Source organism: Psammomys obesus, unplaced genomic scaffold, assembly GCF_907164565.1.
Source record: "Psammomys obesus unplaced genomic scaffold, mPsaObe1.curated_primary_1811, whole genome shotgun sequence".
Lineage (NCBI taxonomy): Eukaryota > Metazoa > Chordata > Mammalia > Rodentia > Muridae > Psammomys > Psammomys obesus.
In genome coordinates this window covers 1,086,524-1,106,454 of record NW_026596240.1, presented here as the reverse complement: position 1 = coordinate 1,106,454, position 19,931 = coordinate 1,086,524, and the positions used below count along the sequence as shown (strand labels likewise).

At 47.0% G+C, this 19,931-nt stretch overlaps 1 protein-coding gene across 1 annotated transcript in view; it reads right to left on the bottom strand.

Annotated features, from left to right (window-relative positions):
- Window positions 1-19,931, bottom strand: part of Reep1 (receptor accessory protein 1) — a gene marked incomplete at its 5' end in the record, with an annotated part of 90,322 nt that overhangs the window by 12,898 nt on the left and 57,493 nt on the right. The window contains 2 exon segments of the mRNA XM_055596444.1: window positions 14,550-14,663; window positions 19,215-19,335. Coding sequence (XP_055452419.1) covers window positions 14,550-14,663; window positions 19,215-19,335 — 235 coding nt within the window.

The following is a 19,931-nucleotide window of genomic DNA, read 5'->3' as shown; positions in this document are numbered from 1 at the left end:
CCCTTCCCTTCCCTTCCCTTCCCCTCCCTTCCCTTTCCTTTCCTTTCCCCTTTCCTTTCCTTTCTTCCTTTCCTTTCCAGGCCACCTCTGGGACTCAGTTGTCACTCCCCTTCTCTTTCAGAGATGCTCCCTTCTCTCTTTCAGACACCTCCAAGGAAATCTGTAGGTAGGATGTAAGTATTCTCTGCAGCTCCCACCTCCTTTTTGTTGTTTGCGGTAGGTTTATGTGTCCAGGCAAGTCTTGAACTTGCTGCTTACCTGTTAGGATGATCCTGATCCTCTTGCCTCTCCTTCCCAAATGCTAGAATTACAGGCATGGGACACCACACCTAGTTTATGTAGCGATGGGCTCAAACTCCGAGCTTTATGCTTGCCAGGCAGGTGTCTGCCACCTCAGCATTGTCTGCAGCCACTGCAGTCCCTACTCTACAGAGGTGGCTGGAGGCCTTGGCTTCCCACTAGCAAGTCTATATATGGCCACGTTAGCCTCAGTTCTCAGAATCTGGTTACAAAATCAAATCTAATACTCTACGCATTCGGCCCTTCTTTCCAGAGGCTAGAAAAAAATTGTGTGCAGCTGAGATGGTTTACAATGTGCACTTACTCATATTGGTGCATGTAAGCCTCATAAAATACTCAAAAGGTAATCAATCAGAAAGGAAGAAATGATATTTAAAAATAACTTTGCCGTTGATGTAACCGCTCCATATGCTGAAGGAGCTGGGGGTGAATCTCAGTGTGGATATATTCTGTTGTTGGGAAAGGAGGGTGGAAGAGCAAATCTCCCCTCCGCCACTGGGGCCTGAGTGACAGTCTGTGTGAGGAGAGAGGGTCAAGGTGAGGACTGAGGACTGGATGTCGCTACAGGCGTGCACTTGTGCCTGAGGGCAGGAGAGAGGCTGGGGACATTTTGTTATTGTTGTTTAGAATTTCGTTTGTCTTGTATATTTTCATTTATAATTTATTATTTGAGACTTTCAGACATGCATTTAATATCTTTTGATCAAATCCATGGAAGCCTAACCCTTGTCAAGGAGCTATTAGCAACTGATGGCTGCAGGCAAGGTGGGGGACTCAGTTATCTTTTTAAAAGATTATTAATGTGTGTGTGAAGTTATAGGCAGCTGTGAACTGCTGGACACGGATGCTGGCAACCAAACTTGGGTCCTCCGGAAGTGTAGCACATACTCTTAATCACTGAGCCATCTCTCCATCCAGTTTTCTACAGTAGTGAGGCCTCTGGTAGGTTGCCCATACCAGCCCATGTTCCAGTACGTGGAACTATGCAGTTCCATGCACTAACAGACTTTCTGAGGAATAGGACCCTGAGTGGGATGGGACTGGTGTTACCAAGAACAGTGTCGGGGTTTGGAGCAAGCAGCTGCCCGGCAATGGACTTGGGCGTGTCAGAATGCTGGCGGCCATGCGGCCTCCCTCAAGTACTTGGGGAGGCAATGGGAACCAGAGAATATGGTGGGAGTGGCACCTGATTTTCACAGTGAAGGATTCGTGGATAACAAGGGAGGGCAGACATAACAGCATTAGCAAATCAGCACAGACGCGACGAGGACACTGCAGCAGGAAAATGAGCAAGGGCCAAAAGCACCAGGCAAAGGTTTCACAGTTGGGAGGAGGACTGGATCATTGTTATAAAACAGTAATCTAAATGGATGAATAAAGCACAGCCACTTGCTAAAACGGACGGTCTAAATTTGACAAGGAAAAAAGAGGGCAAGGGCATAAAATGATAACTGATCAGGTTGTGTTCATGTATTTAGGAATGTGTATGCACACATATGCAATAATATGTAAAGAAAAGAGACCATAAATTTAAAAGAATGCATGAGGGAGGCTGAAAGGAGAACAGGGAAGGAAGGAAATGATATAACCATATTATAGTCTCAAAAATTATAGCAATAATAAAAACAGCGAAACCACAAACTACTACAACAAAGGAGTGAGCTGCGGGGGAGGGGCAAGCAAAAGGGGCTAGCACAAGGTTACATGATGCTCTGAGAAAGGAAATAGGTCAATTCTCAACATACGAAAGGTAAATTAAGAACATGTATCAAGGGAGCTAACAGCAATGACATGCAGGGCATGGTGGTTCACACCTGTAATCCCAGCGTTCAGTAGCTGGGACAGAACAACTGTCACAAGTCTGAGGCTAGCCTCAGCAGCATAGTTCCAGTCCACCCTGGGCTACAGAGTGAACCTTATTCCCCCCAAAGCCAACAACAACAAAAACAAACTGAAATGGATTAAGTAATCAAACATTTAAAGTTAGAACCATTAATCTATAAAAAACATAAAGTATTATATCCTTAAGATACCCACTGCATAGAGCAAGCCAGAGCTAAGTATGTGAGAAGGCCAGCTAAGGGCCTGGTGAGATGGCTCTATGGCTAAGAGAGCTTGCTGCTCTTCCAGAAAATCGGAGTTCAGTTCCCAGCACCCACATCAAGAGGCTCAGAACTGCCTGTAACTTCAGCTCCAGGAGGATCCAACACTTCTGGCCTCCAAAGCACTCACAAAAATATGCACCTCCTCCCCCACACAGACGCCCCACAATAAAGATAAATCCTTAAAACCAAGGTTTTTATTTTATTTTTTTTATGCTAACTAAATGCTGGCTGCTACTGCCGCCTGCTGTCTGCCACACCAAAGATGCTATTGAAATCAGCGAAAGAAAAGACAATGTATGGCTAAACGGACTAGGTGGGGTTTCATGACCTCATGCCCAACTATGGCCAGAGACTAACTCCATCAACAACAGCTTCTGGATCTTGTAAATGCTCTGCACTAAACCTGAGGGGCACAGCAGCCAGATAGCATGTACCCACTTGGCCTGGGTTCAGCTTCACACACAGAGCCCAGCCAGTGTAGCTCCAAAATCACTAGCATCAGGAAGATCTCGAGAGGCAAGGTTAGGAAAGAGGAGATGAGGGTGGCTCAGGACCAAGCTAAGCCTGCGCTGAGGGAACCAAGAAGCAATGACACAGGCATTCTGAAAACAAAGCAGAACAGTTGGAGAGGTCTGAAATCAATGTGCCTCTCGTTTGAAAACCTCTTAGCCCTGCTCAGTCTCTACTCAACCTCATTCTCTTTTACCTCCCAGGAGGCCTACTTCAGCTGTGCTTGGGAGAAGCCCCATCTTGTTATTTGGAAGCTGTCATCTTCTGCCACACTGGGTTCCCTACTTTGGGAAAATAATTTGGATTCTCTGTGTTTGAAAACTCACAAATAGCCAGGCAGTGGTCCCAGCACTTGGGAAGCAGAGGCAGGCAGATCTCTGAGTAGCCAGCCTGGTCTACAGAGTGAGTTCCAGGACAGCCAGGGCTACACAGAGAAACCCTGTCTCAAAAAACAACACCAGGCTAAAAAGTATTCCAAATGTCTATGGCCACACTGAAAGGCAAACATTCAAATATCTTTCTAAATCTCATCTCCACCCCCTCTCTCCAGGGTCTCACTACATAGCCCTGGCTGGCTGGAACTATGTAGATCACAAAGGTCTTGAACTCACAAAGGTCTATATGTGTCTGCTGGCATTAAAGGGATACACCACCGTTACCTGACTATCCTTTTTCTTTTGACTATGTACATGCATATATTGCTTGCGGGTTACTGGGGCACATGTGTATCTGCGTGTGTGGAGGTCAGGGGACATCCTCGGGAACACTGTGTACTCCCTTTGAGTCAGGATCTCTCCTTGACCTGGATTCACCAAAGCAGGCGAGGCCACCCTGGGGGTGTGCACTTCTCCAGCACCGGGATAAGCCTGTGCGGCCACACTTGAGATTTGCACACGGTTTGGGCACTCAGATGCTCATACATGCACAGCAGATGCTTTACTGACTGATCCATTTCCCAGTTCTCACTCTTGAAATGACTGCGAAAACAGCGTAGTTTCCCCTGACTTCCTTGCTGTGGTGGTGGCATTCGGATGCAGTCTTGTCCAATAGGTTGTGAGGAGAACTCCGCTGAGGGATTTTGGGGTAGGGAGATATTTTCTCTTCCTGTGTGCAGAAGAGAAGGTCCTGCCCTGCTCCTTTCTCTCTCCCTTCAAAGGTGGCTCAGATTGTGGAACTGGTACGAGGAGCGTCATAAGCCATTGCCTAGAGTCTGATTGTAAAAATGGCAACCTCCATCCACTCCTAGGTTTCCCATAAAGAGTTTTCTTCAGGTCACAGACACAGTCTTCCACCTCTGAAGTCGCAGTGGGTCTTATAATTGCATCTTCTATCACTATCTCCACCCATACACACATACTTGGTTATCACCCATGACAGGACCAGACAAAGGGAAGGTTCAGTTAAGAGGAAGGAATATGGGTTATGGTTGTCTAAAGCTACACTGACCTCTTCTGGAACCATTAAGGAAATGGTAACAATATAACAGGCATAATAGGCATTAACAGCAGAGATGAAAATTTCGGAAAAAAAAAACAGCTATTTCGGAAAAAAAAAAACTAGCCCATTGCAAGAACCAGCGAGCATGGGCATCAGTGGGTGGGCTGAGATGCAGCAATCAGAAGACTTTGACAGCAAGGAATGAGACCTTAGTGAGACCTTAGTCTGTTCTTCTGAGCTATTTATTTATTTATTTATTTATTTATTTATTTATTTATTTACTTACTTACTTACTTACTTATTGCATCTTCCAATAAATTTATTGGGTCTCTCAGAGTTCTGAGTGTCCTGTAACTCAATATGCAGACCAGGCTGGCCTTGAACTCACAGAGATACACCTGCCTCTGCCTTTTCTGGGATCAAAGGCATGTACCACCCTGCCCAGTTCTGTGCTCCTTTTAATTTTGTGCACAAAAGTATTTTGTTTTTCATCTCAGTCTAGCTGGACTTGGTGTGCCTGTAATCGTAGTGCTTTGGGAGGCAGAGGCAGGTGTATCACTGTGAGTTGGAGGCCTCTACAAAGTGAGTCGGATGCACGGAAAAACTCTGTCTAGAAAAAGCCAAAAAAGAGAGAGAGAAAAAGAAAGAAAGAAAGAAAGAAAGAAAGAAAGAAAGAAAGAAAGAAAGAAAGAAAGAAGGAAAGAAAGACCATCTCGGTCTAGTAGTGTGTTTTAAATAAGCAGCAGTAAACGTTCTGAGCGAAAGACATTGTGTCCCCACTTCATTAGCAATGTTTCCTTTCTTAGTAGCACTTGATCTAACGACTTCCAGACAATGGAAACGGTTGCACCTCTCCGCACAGCTTCCGAAAACCATCCAGACCCCCTGCAGCATGCTCTTAAGGGCACCGTCCTGTACTCCACGTAACTGTACTTAACTCTGGGCGGTGTCTGCTGGTTCTCCTCTGCAGACGGTTTCCTTTACGCCTGCAGACGTGCAGACCCTTGCTGCTTGACATGCAGCAGGGGGCAAGGAGTCGGAAAGCATGAGCACACCGGCATCTAGAGCAGGAGTGAAGTGGCTACCGGCGCCCACCCCACCCACTCCTGTACGTCAGCCCGGGCCCAGCCTCAGGGGGTTCTGGTAAACCGAGTGCGGGGCACAAGGACAGGGCCACACCCGTAGAGCTGAGGAGAGCCCCTTTCGGAGAACTTGGGTATGTAAGTATGTGAACCACGTGGAAAGAGGTTTTTGGTTGTTTGTTTTTTGTTTAATTGTGTAGCTCAGTCAGACCTAGAACTCTGTTTGTAGACCAGTTTAGCCTTGAACTCACAGGCCTGCCTGCATCTATTTCTCAAGTGTTGGGATTAAAGGCATATGTCACCATGCCCAGTTGTTTTGATTTTTTAGACAAGGTCTCATGTACCCTAGGCTGACCTCCAACTTGCTAAATAGCCAAGGGATCTTTCTGCCTCCACCTCCCAACCACTGGGACTTGGGGTGTGCAAAACCACATTCAGTTTTTGTGGTGCTAGAGATTTGAATCCAAGGCTTCGTGGGTGCTCGGCACACACTCTACCAACCGAGTTGCACCCCAGCCAGAGAGGCGTATCTGTTGGGCGGATTTTAGTACTTTCCCACACTAAACATTGCCAATTTATTCTGTCCCAGCGGGGATCGGCACAGTTTTGCTGGCTAAGGAGGTGGATAGGGTCAGTGCCCAGGACTATCTGCTCAGTGAAAGCATGCTTCAAGTGGCAGGCTAGACGGGTGGCAGGCTAGACGGGTGGCAGGCTAGACGGGTGGCAGGCTAGACGGGTGGCAGGGCGAGGAGTGACCTCACGCTCTTTCGTCTTTTTTGCGTCTTGCACAAGACTCACGCAGTCCTTTAGAAAGGTAGTGCGACTGAACTCCCAGCACATACAGCAGCCTCCCGTGATAACCCCGAGGAGACCATTTTGTGAATACAGGGCTCCCATGATCGTGCCACATGGTTCAAACCTGAAACCATGCAGGCAGTTTGGATTTGTTTTGATTTGTACTTATTTTGTTGTACGTGTATGAGGTTTTGCCTGCATGTGTGTACTGTACCATGTGCGTGTCTGGTGGCCATGGAGGTCAGAAGTAGACATTGGATCTCCTGGAACGGGAGCTACAGGCCTTTGCAAGGCACTATATGCATGCTAGAAACTGAACCTGGCTCTCAACCACTGAGCTATCTCTGTAGCTCCTGTTTTTTTACTTTGGAGACACGGTCTCATATAGCCGGGGCTAGCCTCAAGCTTAAATGAAGTAGTCAAGGTGACCTTGAGCTGCTGATCTTCCTAAGGGCTGGGATTACAGGTGCGCACCACTGTGTCCCGAGGGCATAGGTATTCAACATCAGTTGAAACAGAACTGAGAGATAAGACAGACAACTCCAGAACAATTTAAAGCCCTGAGCAGGTTCTAAAGAGACCCACCTAGTCACGGGGGATGGCACAGAATAGTGTGAATTTTAGCTCCTCTTCTACACGCCCCAGTACCCAAAGCCCTCCCTGGATGACAATGAGGATAAGAGCGACATGTTTTATGTTTTAGTGAGTCAGGCAATTGACAACAAAGCCACCAGCATAACCACATTTCCCAGGGGTAACTGAAGAAGCATTAGTGCTTCCTGCCACACCTCACGTCATCCCAGCCCGCTGACAGCTCCGCAGCCCTTCGTGCTCTGCAGCAGGGCCAGATAGCCCCGCTTCAGCATGCCACACGGGGCTTTATTAGAACAAAGACAAACAAAACAAACAAACAAACAAAAACCGGATTAACAAGACAGAAAGAGATGAGGATTTCTACCATGAGAGTATCAGTACACATTCAATTCATTCTCCAGGCATTCAGCAAAGGGGGTGGGGACTGAGTGAGTTAGTCACGTGTTAGATGCCGCCAGACCAGCACACTGAAAGGCTCTGGAATGATGGCAAAGTGCAGCCGGCCTGTGTGTCTGGCATGGAGTCACACACAGGTGTCAGCAAGACACCTGCCTTGGATCCAGACCAGAGGCTGGTGGGTAGAGATGGCGAATGAGCCTCTCTACCTGACTGGATTGGTTTGGAGTTAGTCACACCTCTCAATGGGATTACCTGCCCTTCTCTGAGGTCCAAAGAGGAGACAAAATGAAAGAGTCGAGCCACCTGATAAAGGGTAAAAGGGGAACAAAAAAAAGCTATGGACACAGGACAACAAGATATTGAGAGGGCCATGTCATCCTCTCCCTTTCCTTCACTCGCTCACTCACTCATTCGCTCAGCCCATGCATTTCTCTGTCTACACAACAAATGCTGATGGGATGCCGACTCCATGAAGTCCTGAGGAGGAAGGAATATCAGTGTGAAGTGGCTCCCGCTTCCAGGAGCCCCAGCCAGAGCAGGGCACCAAGACAGAAACTCGTACAAGAGGGCAAATGACCAAGCTGACAAAACATGGAGCACTCTGGGTGGAAGGACAGCATGGCTGGCTGGAGTCTTCGTGGAGGCCTCACACACAAGATCACAGCTGTGCAAGGTGAGGGCTGACACACCAGAAGAAAGGGCAGGGACAGACTGAGTTCTCTACTGGAGGGTTTGGAGTAGTGAGTTAGAAAAAAAGATATCAGGATATTGAGAACCTTCTAGAAACAGTTTGTGAATGATGCTGAGAACTAGCCCCAATACCCTAATATCTTTCTCTCCTGTTTTTCTTTTCATTTTGCACCTGGGGACAGGGGTATCTGCGGTGGAGGTCTGTTTCCCGACCTCTGTTTTGGGAAGGGGCTCTGATGAGAAATAACAGGCCGAATCAGGCAGCCTGGTGACCCAGATCTCTGCATCGGGTCACCCCGACCATCCAAAGCAGGCAACCCCAAGGAACCAGGGGTTCAGGACTCTCCAGACACTCAGCTGTCAAGACAGTTGTCTCAGTTGGGAGGGTTCCCTACCCTCTGCCCTCTCCAGAGTCTCCAGCCTTCCAGACTTCGGGCACGCTCTGGCACCCGGGTAGCAAATCACAGTAGTCTCCGGCGCTTCACTCCTTTCTTCCACTCCTCAAGTCCTAGCCTTTCAGCTCTCTTCCTCCTTTCCCCTCCTCTGGCCTCCAAACACGGACTGTCGCAGTAGCTCTGCAGTGGCTGACTGCCTCTCTTCCCTTCCTGTCTGAGGCCCGTGCAGCCCAGCTCCGCCCCAGCCTGCCGGCGGCATCACACCTTTCTGTCCCTTCTGGTATTACACCCATCCGGCCTCTTCTTACCATTCCAGAAATATCAGCTCTGAGTAGGAGTTTTTAAAGGTCAGATTGACCGGTACTAAATCAAATGAATTCGAAATTTTATTTCCCAGTGAGTGATGCCCAGCTATTCAGATAGCAGGCTCTTGCCAAAATCTGACGATGGCCTTGTGGTGAGTTTCCAGTGACAAGTCAAGAGAGTGGATGTAGTTTGTGGTGTGAAAACTGGACTGGCACAAGGGGGAGGATGAGGAGACAGGAGCCACTGCATGGGTGCTGCTCCGGGCAGGTGCTTCCCGCTCTGCTTCCCGGGGCGCCATATGAACACGGCTCCAGGGACACGGTGAGTGAAAGAGGGCACTTTCACCTACAGGTGAAAGGACGAAAAGAAGACCAAGGAACGCCCAAGATGTCCACAGAGGGCTTACGGCAGCTGCCCAATAGATGTTTTCCATGATGGAAATCAGTTGTACCTGTGACAGCTACTGGCCAAATAAGGAACTCAATTATTTGAACTGAATTTCAGATAATTTCTATTGAAGTAGACCCATGTGGCAACTGGCTATCATACTGGATAGAATAGGGTTAGAGAAATAAAGATGGTGGATATTTTATATCAACTAAGGTGTTTTGTTTTTGTTTTTGTTTTTATTTTCAATACAGGTCTCTACGTATCCCTGGATTTCCTGGAACTTGCTATGTAGTCAAGGTTAGAATTGAACTCACAGAGGTTCACCTGCCTCTGCACCCCAAGTGCTAGGATTAAAGCTGTGTGCCACCAAGACCAGCACATCAATTAGGTTTAATGAGTAATACCAATTAAAGTACCTCAAAACTAACCATGGATGCTTCTGGTTATTTAAGTCTTTTTTTTTTTTTTTAGATTTTATTTACTTTTAATTTATATTTTTGACCGAATGTGTGTGTGTGGGTGTGTGCCATGCCTGTGCAGTGGCTGCAGAGGCCAGAAGAGGACATCAGATCGCCTGGGAGTGATAGAGGGTTGTAAGCTGCCATATGCGTGCTGGGAATTGAACCTGGGTCCTCTGGAAGAGGTCTCTCCTGCCCCTTATAGTAATTTTCTAATGCAGAAACGGAGGGAAAGAAGGCATACTCCTTTAGTTCAAGACACTAGTAATCGGGGGAAGAGGACATGCTCTGTGGTGAAGCCACACATGCTGCTCTTGCAGATCTGAGCTCTGTTTCCAGCACTCACATCAGGTGGCTCACAACCTCCTGGAACTCCAGCTCCAGGGGAATCCTGCACCCCTGGCCCTCCTGAGCAACAGCATTCATGTGCAGATACCCACACACAGACACAGACACATACACATAAAGAAAGTTTTAAGCTAAGAAGCTAGTGATCTAAAAAAGAAACATGGGTTCTTGTGGGCAGTGAGGCACACAAAAGCACGTGAGTGCAAATGCTCCCGCCCCCAAATCCATTTGTAGGAGAATCTCTGCTTCATGGAATGCAAGTCTTACTTGGGCATCTCTCTTCCAAGGCTGACTTTAATAATAGGTTTGGTACAGTTAGGGCTGTTCCAGAGGCAGCTGTTCAGGAGACTGTAACAACATTGCCTGTCTGTCTGTCTGTCTTTCTTTTTCTTGACAGGGTTTCTCCGTGTAGCCCTGGCTGTCCTGGAACTCACAGTGTAGAACAGGCTGGTCTCAAACAGAGATCCATCCTCCTGCCTGCGCCTCCCAAGTGCCGGGACTTTATTCAATTCGTTCTCACTGAGGCCTCCCTTAAATGTGAAAATGGGTTCTTCTGGACAAATGATCTTCTAGAGTATTGATTTTGAAAAGAGAGATTACCAATTCTAGTCTTTAAAAGGGTTGGACTGTCTTCCTTCTGCATGGAGTCATGGGCTATGACATGGAAAATAGAGGAGAGAAGCCAGGGAAGCCGCCAGGACACTTACACAGAGGACAAATCATTTCCTGGGGACAGAGGTGGAAGCCTTGGGGAAAATAATGTGCACAGGGGTGAACTGCCCTGGAAAGAAAATGCCCATGACTGCTTTTTCTGTTTTAGTTTTTCTAGTTTCAAGATAAAAAAATAATACTACTAATAAGAAATTATGCTTTCATAATGGTATAGTTTAGAAGGTCAAAACATTTTCATTTGTTTATTGCGTGTGTGAGTGTGTGTGTGTACATGTTCAGCATATATGCAGAGGTTAGAGGTCAACTTTTTATTTATTTATTTATTCATTATTTTATGTATATAAGTGCTCATTTTCATGCACATCAGAAGGGGGAATCAGATCTCATAAATGGTTGTCAGCCACCATATTGTTGCTTGGAATTGAACTCAGGACCTCTGAAAGAGCAGACAGTGCTCTTAATCTCTGAGCCATCTCTTCAACCCGAGAGGTCAACTTTTCAACAGTCTGTCCTTTCCTTCCTTCCTTCCTTCCTTCCTTCCTTCCTTCCTTCCTTCCTTCCTTCCTTCCTCTCTCTTTCTCTCTTTCCCTCTCTCTCTCTCTCTCTCTCTCTCTCTCTCTCTCTCTCTCTTTCTTTCCTTCTACTATGGGGGTTCCAGGATCAAACTCGGGTCATCATAAGCTCAGCAGTGAAAGCCTTGACCCACTGAGCCATCCTGCTGGGTTTATAAAGGTTTCCATACTTCATGAAGATAGAAACATCCTCCACAAGTGTTAAGTTAGGGAAGGTACTTACAGATCAATATTATTTTTAGAAAATTTTTTATAGGTGTAGATGTTTTGCCTCCATGTATAATATCTGTGTACCATGAGTGTCCTGAGGCCAGAGCAGGGTGCTGGATCCCTTGGAACTGGAGTCACAGACACAGGTAAGCTGTTGTGTGTGTGTGCTGGGAACTGAACCCCGGGTCCTCTGGAAGAGGTATTCTTAACTGCTGAGCCATAATGTGGTCAAAAGAGCTTTCATTCTTCCATTTAAAGCTCTGCAGTATCCACAGGGCCATGGAAAGATGGAAAAAGAGCACTAGGAAGAGAGGACCAGTTCCTGCCAAGTGAGCTGGTAGAGGAATTTGCAGGCCCATGTGGCAATGACTAATGTTGCACAATGATGTCTTCTTGGTCCACATGCAGGGGCACACTCTTCCACACACATCCACACACACTCACACATACCACGTGCTTACACATACACAAACACATATACACACACTCTCACATACAAACACACACACACACATACACACACAGCTCTTCTCATCTTCCAGGTTAATATTCTACGGTGTTATACTTGCATCAGGGGAGAAATATAAAAGAAGCTGTTTTAGCCTCAGTCACCCACGTTTTCTGCTGTGATGGGACTCGGGCAGTGACCCAGCCAAAGTTAAAGGTTTACAGTCATCTGGGGACTTGTTAAGAATGGGGATCCACGGGCTCACTGCCTGAGTTCTGATTCAGCACTACTAAACACCAAAACTCGAAGCCTCCGAGGTGGCTGAGGCGTGAAAGCCAGGTTTGGAGCCACTGGTGAGTGACCTTCTGACACGGCTGGGTGCTGTCTACTGTTGCTATGGAAACCACTGATGTAGACCTGGGCCTGACTGGATTTTTTGATTTTATTATTATTATTATTATTAAGCACATATCTGTTTCAAAAAAATAGAGGACATTATTTTTGAAGGGGAAGATGCATTCTTTCTCCCTAGATATTTGTATTTAGTGTGAAAAAACAAGGGTTTCACAAGCAGAAAGATGGTGTCATTTGAAACCACTGGGCAGAAGGGGAAGTCCTTTCCCACATGAACCTAAATGGAAGGAACTGACAAGCAGTTATTTCCTGACACAAGTTCCAGGCCATCAGGAGCATCCGTCAGGTTCTAGCTGAGGTAAGACACCCTGCTGGAAGAGTCTGGGGCTCATGGGCCTTCTTGGTAGTGGGGTGAGGGATGGCTAGCCAGTATGGCGGCAAGGCTCTGGAGGCCCTGGCTTGAGGCCTCTGGAAGTTGCCAACGCCTCAGGGCTGAGGAATTGGGTGAGCTACGCTGACAAACACACCACATGTACTCTGCCTGCAGAAAGACAAGGCAGAGAAGATGCAGGAGGGAGGGACTGAGAGATGGTTTCTGTCACGGTGTGCTGCAGGGCTGGCCCAATGAATTTAGGGCTTGGTGGACTGTTCTCTTTTCTTTCATTTAAAAATTTGAACCCAAGAGGCTGGCATCACAGATAGAAGGTTCCTGTGCTTCACTGATGTTTGTAAACCTGAGAGATCTCAGGGACCAAGACAGAGTTTTCCTTCTAAAGATGCTATTTGGGACCGTCACTATGACAGTTCCTATCACACCAAGGAGGCCAGGGGTCCTGTGGGCACTGGAGTGACACATCCCCACAGGTCTGTGCATTGGCTGCGCCTTGTCTTAACCAGAATTCTCCCTTCAGTTTCTCCTCCCCTTCTCCCCAGCCTCTGTAGCACTCCTCCACTCCAGACAACAGGAACTTTTCTTTCTTTAAAAAGGAAAACAAAATGGTGTTATTGTTTAAGGTTGGCTCTCACTATGTAGCCCCAGCTGGTATGGAACTTGATATGTAGACCAACCAGGCTGCCCTTGAACTCACAGTGATCCACCTGCCTCTGCCTCCTATGTGCTGGGATTAAAGGTACCACTACTGGTAGAAGGAACTTTTGAAACAACCACTCAGCTGAGCTTTCTCCAACAAATGCTCTGGGCATGCTCTTCCTTATTTTCTGGCCCAGGACACTCACCCTGGATCCCTGTGGCCCTCAGGGTACTCCATCCTGCCACCTACTCAAAGCACAGGAACACCAAGGTCTGTGTCCATCAGCCTCTCCCAAACCTACCCAGAGCTCTATCACATCTGACCCCAAACCCAGGCGTCACTGTCCAGGAATGAGCACCTCTCCTTTGCTCGATGGCTCACCTCTCAGCCAGAGGGTTTAATGAAGGGTGGAGTGACTGCCAGCTGAAGACCTCCAGCCTGTGTCTGGATCCCGGGAAGGGAATGCTAGAGAGAGCTGATGAGTTTACCCTAAGAGAAGATGTCTGGCTACTTCAGTTGGTCAGGTCTGTGGGCATAGCAGTCCACACAGTGACAAAGTGTCATGTGAGAAGAAACTAGGAAGGACATGAGAGTGATTTTTTCCAGAGGCTGGATGAAAAAAGGGAAAGAAGTAAGGACTGCGTCACCACTGTCCACCGGTCCTGCTTCTTTGGAACCACCTCCACCTTACCATGCCGTGATACCCATCACCATCACGCTCTGCACTGTAACCTTTAAACTCACTCCAAGACACTGCATCCCTCCCCAGGAAGTGCTGGACCACGCTATCTGCATGCCTGGATGGTCTCAGTCTCTATCTGGCCGCTTTGGGTTTAGATGATTGTGCTAGTGCATCTTGGGAAACAGAACAGCGATGCCTTTTCCTTCCCCCTTTCCCTGCTTAGTTCCTCCTCAGTTTCAGGTAGGTTAGAGTGGTTTTTTCCTCCAAGATTTATTTTATTTTAATTACATGCATGTTTGTGCACATGCACGAGTGCGGGAACCCACTGGGGTCCGAAGAAGGTACCAAATCCCCTCTTGGAGCTGGAGAAGCAGACAGTTGTGAGCCACCTCACTGTGCTGGGACCCAACTCCAGTCCTCCGCAAGAGCAGCATGTCCTCTTAACTGCTGAGCCGTCGTCTGTCTGGCCCCGGTTAGAGGGTTTTAACCTGCGCTTCACAGGGAGTTTCACAGGCTCTGGGAAATGCTTGCCATCCCACACATATTTGTGTGTGTGCATTTGCATGTATACGAGAGACAAGAATGCTCTGGAGGCAAAATTCACCATCTTTCCCCAGCATACATTTAAAGAGACCTTCAAAGATAAATATAAGGAGCTGCCAATTGGCCTTTAGTCTATTCTGTGCCATCTACATAGGTGATAGGCAGGGCAATGAGGGGGATTGAGATGTCTGCTGGCCATGGTAGTCAGGACCCAGCATGGTACTGTACCTTGGAGGCAGCCATCACAGCGGCTGTGGCCGCCACGTTCAAGCCCCGCTTCCCAAAGTGCACAAGGGCATCATAACTTCGATCTTTTGCTTGGACCAGGCAGTCATCGATTTCCTGTCAGAGAAGAAGCAGAGCGGGCAAGTTCAAATACGTGTCTGCTCATCCTCTCTTCCCAAGCAATGGTCTTGGCAGCTTGCATCATGGCTGACTCCCACCGGCCTGTAACATCAGAGACACTTTGAACTTGTGTTCATGGATAGGAGGGTGGTGCAAAGGGGAATTCTGAATAAGCAAACACATAATAACCCACGGACCCAAGGCCTGGGTTATTGCTAAAGTTCCTCTAAGGTCTAGGGCTGCAGACAATCCTGCCTTCCCCTGAGAAGCTGCTCCACAAGATACAGAATCCTGCGTGACAAAATGCCAGGAATGGAGCTTCAAACTCAGACCTCAACTAATTGGTGGCAAAACTTGGGGTTTATTTTGTTTGGTTTTATTCTATTTCTTAAAAATGTATTTTATGTGTATGAGTGTTTTGCTTGCACATATATGTATTGCATCATATGCATACAGAGCCTGTGGATGTCAAAGAGGGTGTCAGATCCCCTGAAACTGTAGCTACAGAGAGTTGTGAGCCACCACCTGAGTGCTAGAAACAGAACTCAGGTCCTCTGGAAGAGCATCCAGTGCTCATAAATGCTGAGCCATCTCTCTAGGCCCTCTTTGCAGTTTTCTCTTCCAGAAAGGGACAATAACAATGGCGCTTCACTGGTGGTGCGTGATAAGAGTTAACAGGGCTTTGGCTACCACATGTGATAGCCTCCATTGTCTTCATCTCCAAGACAGGTGATGAGAACCTTGTAATTCTCCAGTTCTGTTATTCTAAGATGTTGCTATCAGGCATTATTTTTGTGGATAAGGGACATCATTTTAACAGATGCGGAAACGAAATAAATTAAAGCCTTCTGGCGTCACACAACAAGGGAAAGGCAAGGTGGAAAACTGCACTCAGTCTTCTGACCAAAGCCAAGTGCAATCTGTTTCTTTTGATTCTGGGTCATCTCTGGTATATTCTTTTTATTTCCTTGTTTTGTGCTTTTCATTGTTCTGAGCAGGTGGGTGTTTGGTAAAGCACAGTGGTTTGTTTTAAAGTGCAGTAAGCTATGTGGCCTCAGTTAGTGAGTTTCCTTTGCTCTGAGGTGGGGGTGGGGGAAGGTGGGGAGTCCTTGTTCACAGTCCTCAGGAGGTCCCAGCCTCCGTGATCCAGCAGACCAAAGGAGTGATCCTTGGCAGGTCTGAAGAAACACCACTTTCCTGCAACGAACAGGATAAAGCTTCAAGGAAAACAACATTTGGGGAAAAGGAGAGTGGGATTTGGAAACCGAGTCAGGAGCTATCTAGTTTCCTAGCCCACCTCTCTGAGACAGGAGGACCTGTGGGCGTGGTTCGAAGGGGCTGGTCAGGGCTGTCTACAGCTGCCCAGTTGCCCTGTCACCCATAGCCTTCCCGAACAGGAAGTCCTGGACTTGAGGAAGTGGGCTTCCCACCGGGCTCTGTGTTTGGTCGTTCTCCCGGTGCTGTGAGAGGGTACTTGACCACCCTATGCGGGAGGGATTTTATCTTGAGGGCTTGAGATGGCGGAGTCCGTCATGGTGGACAAGGCATGGTGGTGGGAGCTGCTCAAAGCCACAGCGGCGAAAGCACGTGGCAGCTGTTCCTTACGGGGCACAACCAGGAACAACCAGGAAACAGAGCTCTCAGTCCACCAGCGCCAGGGGCAGAGATAAACTTGAATTCCTGCCCCACAAGCCGTATTTGATTCTTAGGCCCCGTATCCAAAAGATTCCAAAACAGCACCGCCAGGGGGGGGGGGGCGGGGAAGGAGGGGACCAGCTCCTCAAACACAACAGCCGGTGGGGATAGTTCACATTAAAGACGCAACAGGTGCCTGTTTTACTTTAAAGGACTCTACTATGAAATCCAGTTAGAAAAATAATGTAATCAACGAATTCTGCACCGTTAGAATCACTTAACCTGAGTAATGCCCCTCTCAGGAATTCATGACGCTAAAAGAAGGAAGCGAATGAGTCCCATGTGTGGTGCTGAGTGCAGAATTACCTGTGACAGGAAGAAGACAGGAATAGTCTCAGTATTTAGAAGGAAACAGTCTGTCACGATGGGTCATCGGAAAGACCATGCAGCCGGGGCTTATAGCCACGTTGATGAGCTGTAGATTACATGTCACGTTTATGATTCCAGGATACAAATGACTCTCTGCTTGGAGATTCATCCTATTTATTTACTTACTTACTTAGCGTGTGGGGGAGGATGTGTGCACTCATGCATGCACACTGGGTGTCTCCCTCTATTGCTCTACTTCTAAAACTATTTGAAATTTACAGTTATTGAGTATGTGTGGATGTGGCATGTGTGAGCGTGCATGCACGTGTGCGTGTGTGTGTGACTGTGTGTAAGAGGGGAGTGCACAGGCCATGGTGCATGTGTGGAAGGCAGAATACAACCTTCAGGAGTGGAATCTCTCTGTCTCTTATCTGGGTTCTGGGGCTTAAACTCAGATTGTCAGGTTTGCAGCTAGCACAGTTATACTATGGACCATTTAACTGGCCTTCTAAGCCTTAGTCTTTTGAGACAAGGTCTCTCATTGGGCCTGAAGCTCACCATTCGGCTAGGGTAGCTGACACTGAGCCCCTGGCATCTGCTTGTTTTTCCTGGCCCCTCCTCACCCTCCTGGTGCTGGGGTTGCAGACACACGCCATGCCTATCTTTTATGTGCTGCTGGGGGCATGAAGACAGGTCCCCATGCTTACACAGCACTGAGCCATCTTCTTGGTTACAAATATTTTACTTATATTAAGATTTATTTGCTTATTTAGAGACAGGATCTCAAATAACTCGGACTGGCCTGGGAGACACTGTGTCTCTTAAAATGACCTTTGAACTTCTGCCTCCGACTTCTGAGTGCTGGGATTACAGGTGTGCCACAGGCCTGGTTTTGGACAATATCGGATGTTAAATCCTGGGCTCTGTGGGTGCGGGGCAAGCATTCCGCCAGCTGAGACATCTCCCCAGCCCTCTGTGTTAAGTTTTTGCTTATCGATTTGTTTCTGAGATGATCTTCTTGTACTGCCTGCACTGGTCTTGAACTCCTTGGCTCTATAGACTTTCCTCTCTTGTTCTTGCAAAGGTCTGGGACTGCGTGTGTGTGCCATGGTCCCCAGCTTAATTTTGACAACAATTAAAAGAGTCTATAAAAAATGGTAAAGAGTATATGTAGATATCTTTATAATTTTTTTAAAAAAAGGTTGAATTTGGATAGTTCATTCATTCATTCATTCATTCATTCATTCATTCATTCATTCATTCATTCTTTGAGACAAGCACCTGTATGTTCCCGACGGCCTGAAACTCACTATGTAGACCACTCTTGTTGGCCTTTAACTTGTGTCAGAAAATCCACCGGCTTCTTTCTTCTGAGTACTGGAACTGGACATATGTGATCTTTGAGGAGTTAAATTATTAATCTTTTTATTTTTTAATTTATGGAAACATTTTATCAATAATGATAAATAACATCTTTATATGATTTCACTGCTTTTTTTGAGACATGATCTCACTTTGTAGCTCAAACTTCTAATCTTCCAGCCTAAGCCTCTTGAGAGCTAAGAATGGAGGTGTGAGCTGCCACGTCCAGCTGCTCTGTCTAAACATGTACAGATGTTCACTTTCCACACCATCCCCCAGACGGGGTTTCTCTGTGTAGTCTGGCTGTCCTAGAATTCACTCTGAAGACCAGGCTGGCCTTGAACTCAGAGATCTACCTGCCTCTGTCTCCACCCAGCTAAACATACACTTTTTTAAATGAAGAGATTACTTTCATATTTCCTTGTCAACAATATTGTCATTGGTGTATTAAGAATACGACCTATGGGCTGCGGACATAGGCCAGTAGTAGAACATTTGCCTAGCATTCACAAGGCCGTGCCCCAATCTTTAGCACAACAATAAAGAAGAAATGTTACTGATTGTGTGTGTGTGTGTGTGTGTTAGATGTATGTGTAGATGTTCACATGTCTATGTCTATGTGTGCATGTGTGTATGTGTGTGTGGTGCCTGCAGAGGTCAGAAAAGGAGGTAGGAATGACAGATGTTTGTAGGCTACCACGTGAGTGATGGGAAGAACCCAGGACTTCTGTAAGAGCAACAAGTGCTCTTAACTACTGAGCCATCTCTCCAGCCCAAAGAATACTGAATTCTATCAAAACATCTATTGAGATAACTACAGATTTTGAACCGTCCAGATATTGCTGTACTATCCATGATAGCAAGATGGAACTAATCCAGATGCTTACCAGTGGATGAATGAAGATATGGTATATATACATAATGGAAAATTATTTTTTTTACTCAAAATAATAAGGAATGATAACCTTTATAAGCAAAATGGATCACAACGGAGGACACTGGATAAAGTGAGATATATATATATATAGATATATATGTAGGCCTATTAAAGGAAACAACTTACCTGCTGAGGTAAAGAAGAACCACAGGGGTCTCTTGGGAAAAAACAAACCAACAACCCACAACCCACAATCCTTCCTACACAGGACTCTGATTTCTTTTGCTAGGAGCAGTGTCAATTACCTTTTCTTTTGAAGACAGTGTGGGATGGACAAACTTCCTGTACAGGAGGCTGGATCCTTTTGTATAGGGCGACAGCAGCCAGGCTACAAATGCTATTTTTAGTTCATAATAGAATGGAAACCTGGAAGAATAAGAAAGTACACTTTCCATTAGGTTCTCAGCAACACTGCCTAAGGCCCATAAAAGACTGGGGCTGGCATGAATGCTTCCCACCCCGCGTACAGACAACAGAGTCCCAGATTGCTCACCCTCCTGTGGAAGGTGCGTGTGCACACACGCACTCGCATACACCCAAGACCTCTCCCTGAAAGCCAACTCATGTGTCTGCTTTTTGTTTTGTTTCTGTTTCTCAAGAAAAGCAGGAAGGCAGGTTCGCTCCAGCAATGACAGCATGGCCTTGCCTGGCAGCAGCTGGCAGGCTCTGCAGGGCTATGCTCACTGGGGTTGGCATGTGGCTCTAGAGGCAGCTGGCAGGGTCTGCACACTGGCCAGGGAGAGGAGCCCAACTCCTACCAAACAGGAGAATCCTATCGATTCTACTCAACTCAGTGGCAGGCACAGAGATCTCAATCTTTTTTGTGTGCCAAAAGAAAGAAGGGTGTGATAACATAGAATCGTGGACTCCTATATACCCTTAGGCCCATTCACTCATTCAGAAACCTGGACCCCTGCCATATTACATAAGGCAGTGTGTGTGTGTGTGTGTGTGTGTGTGTG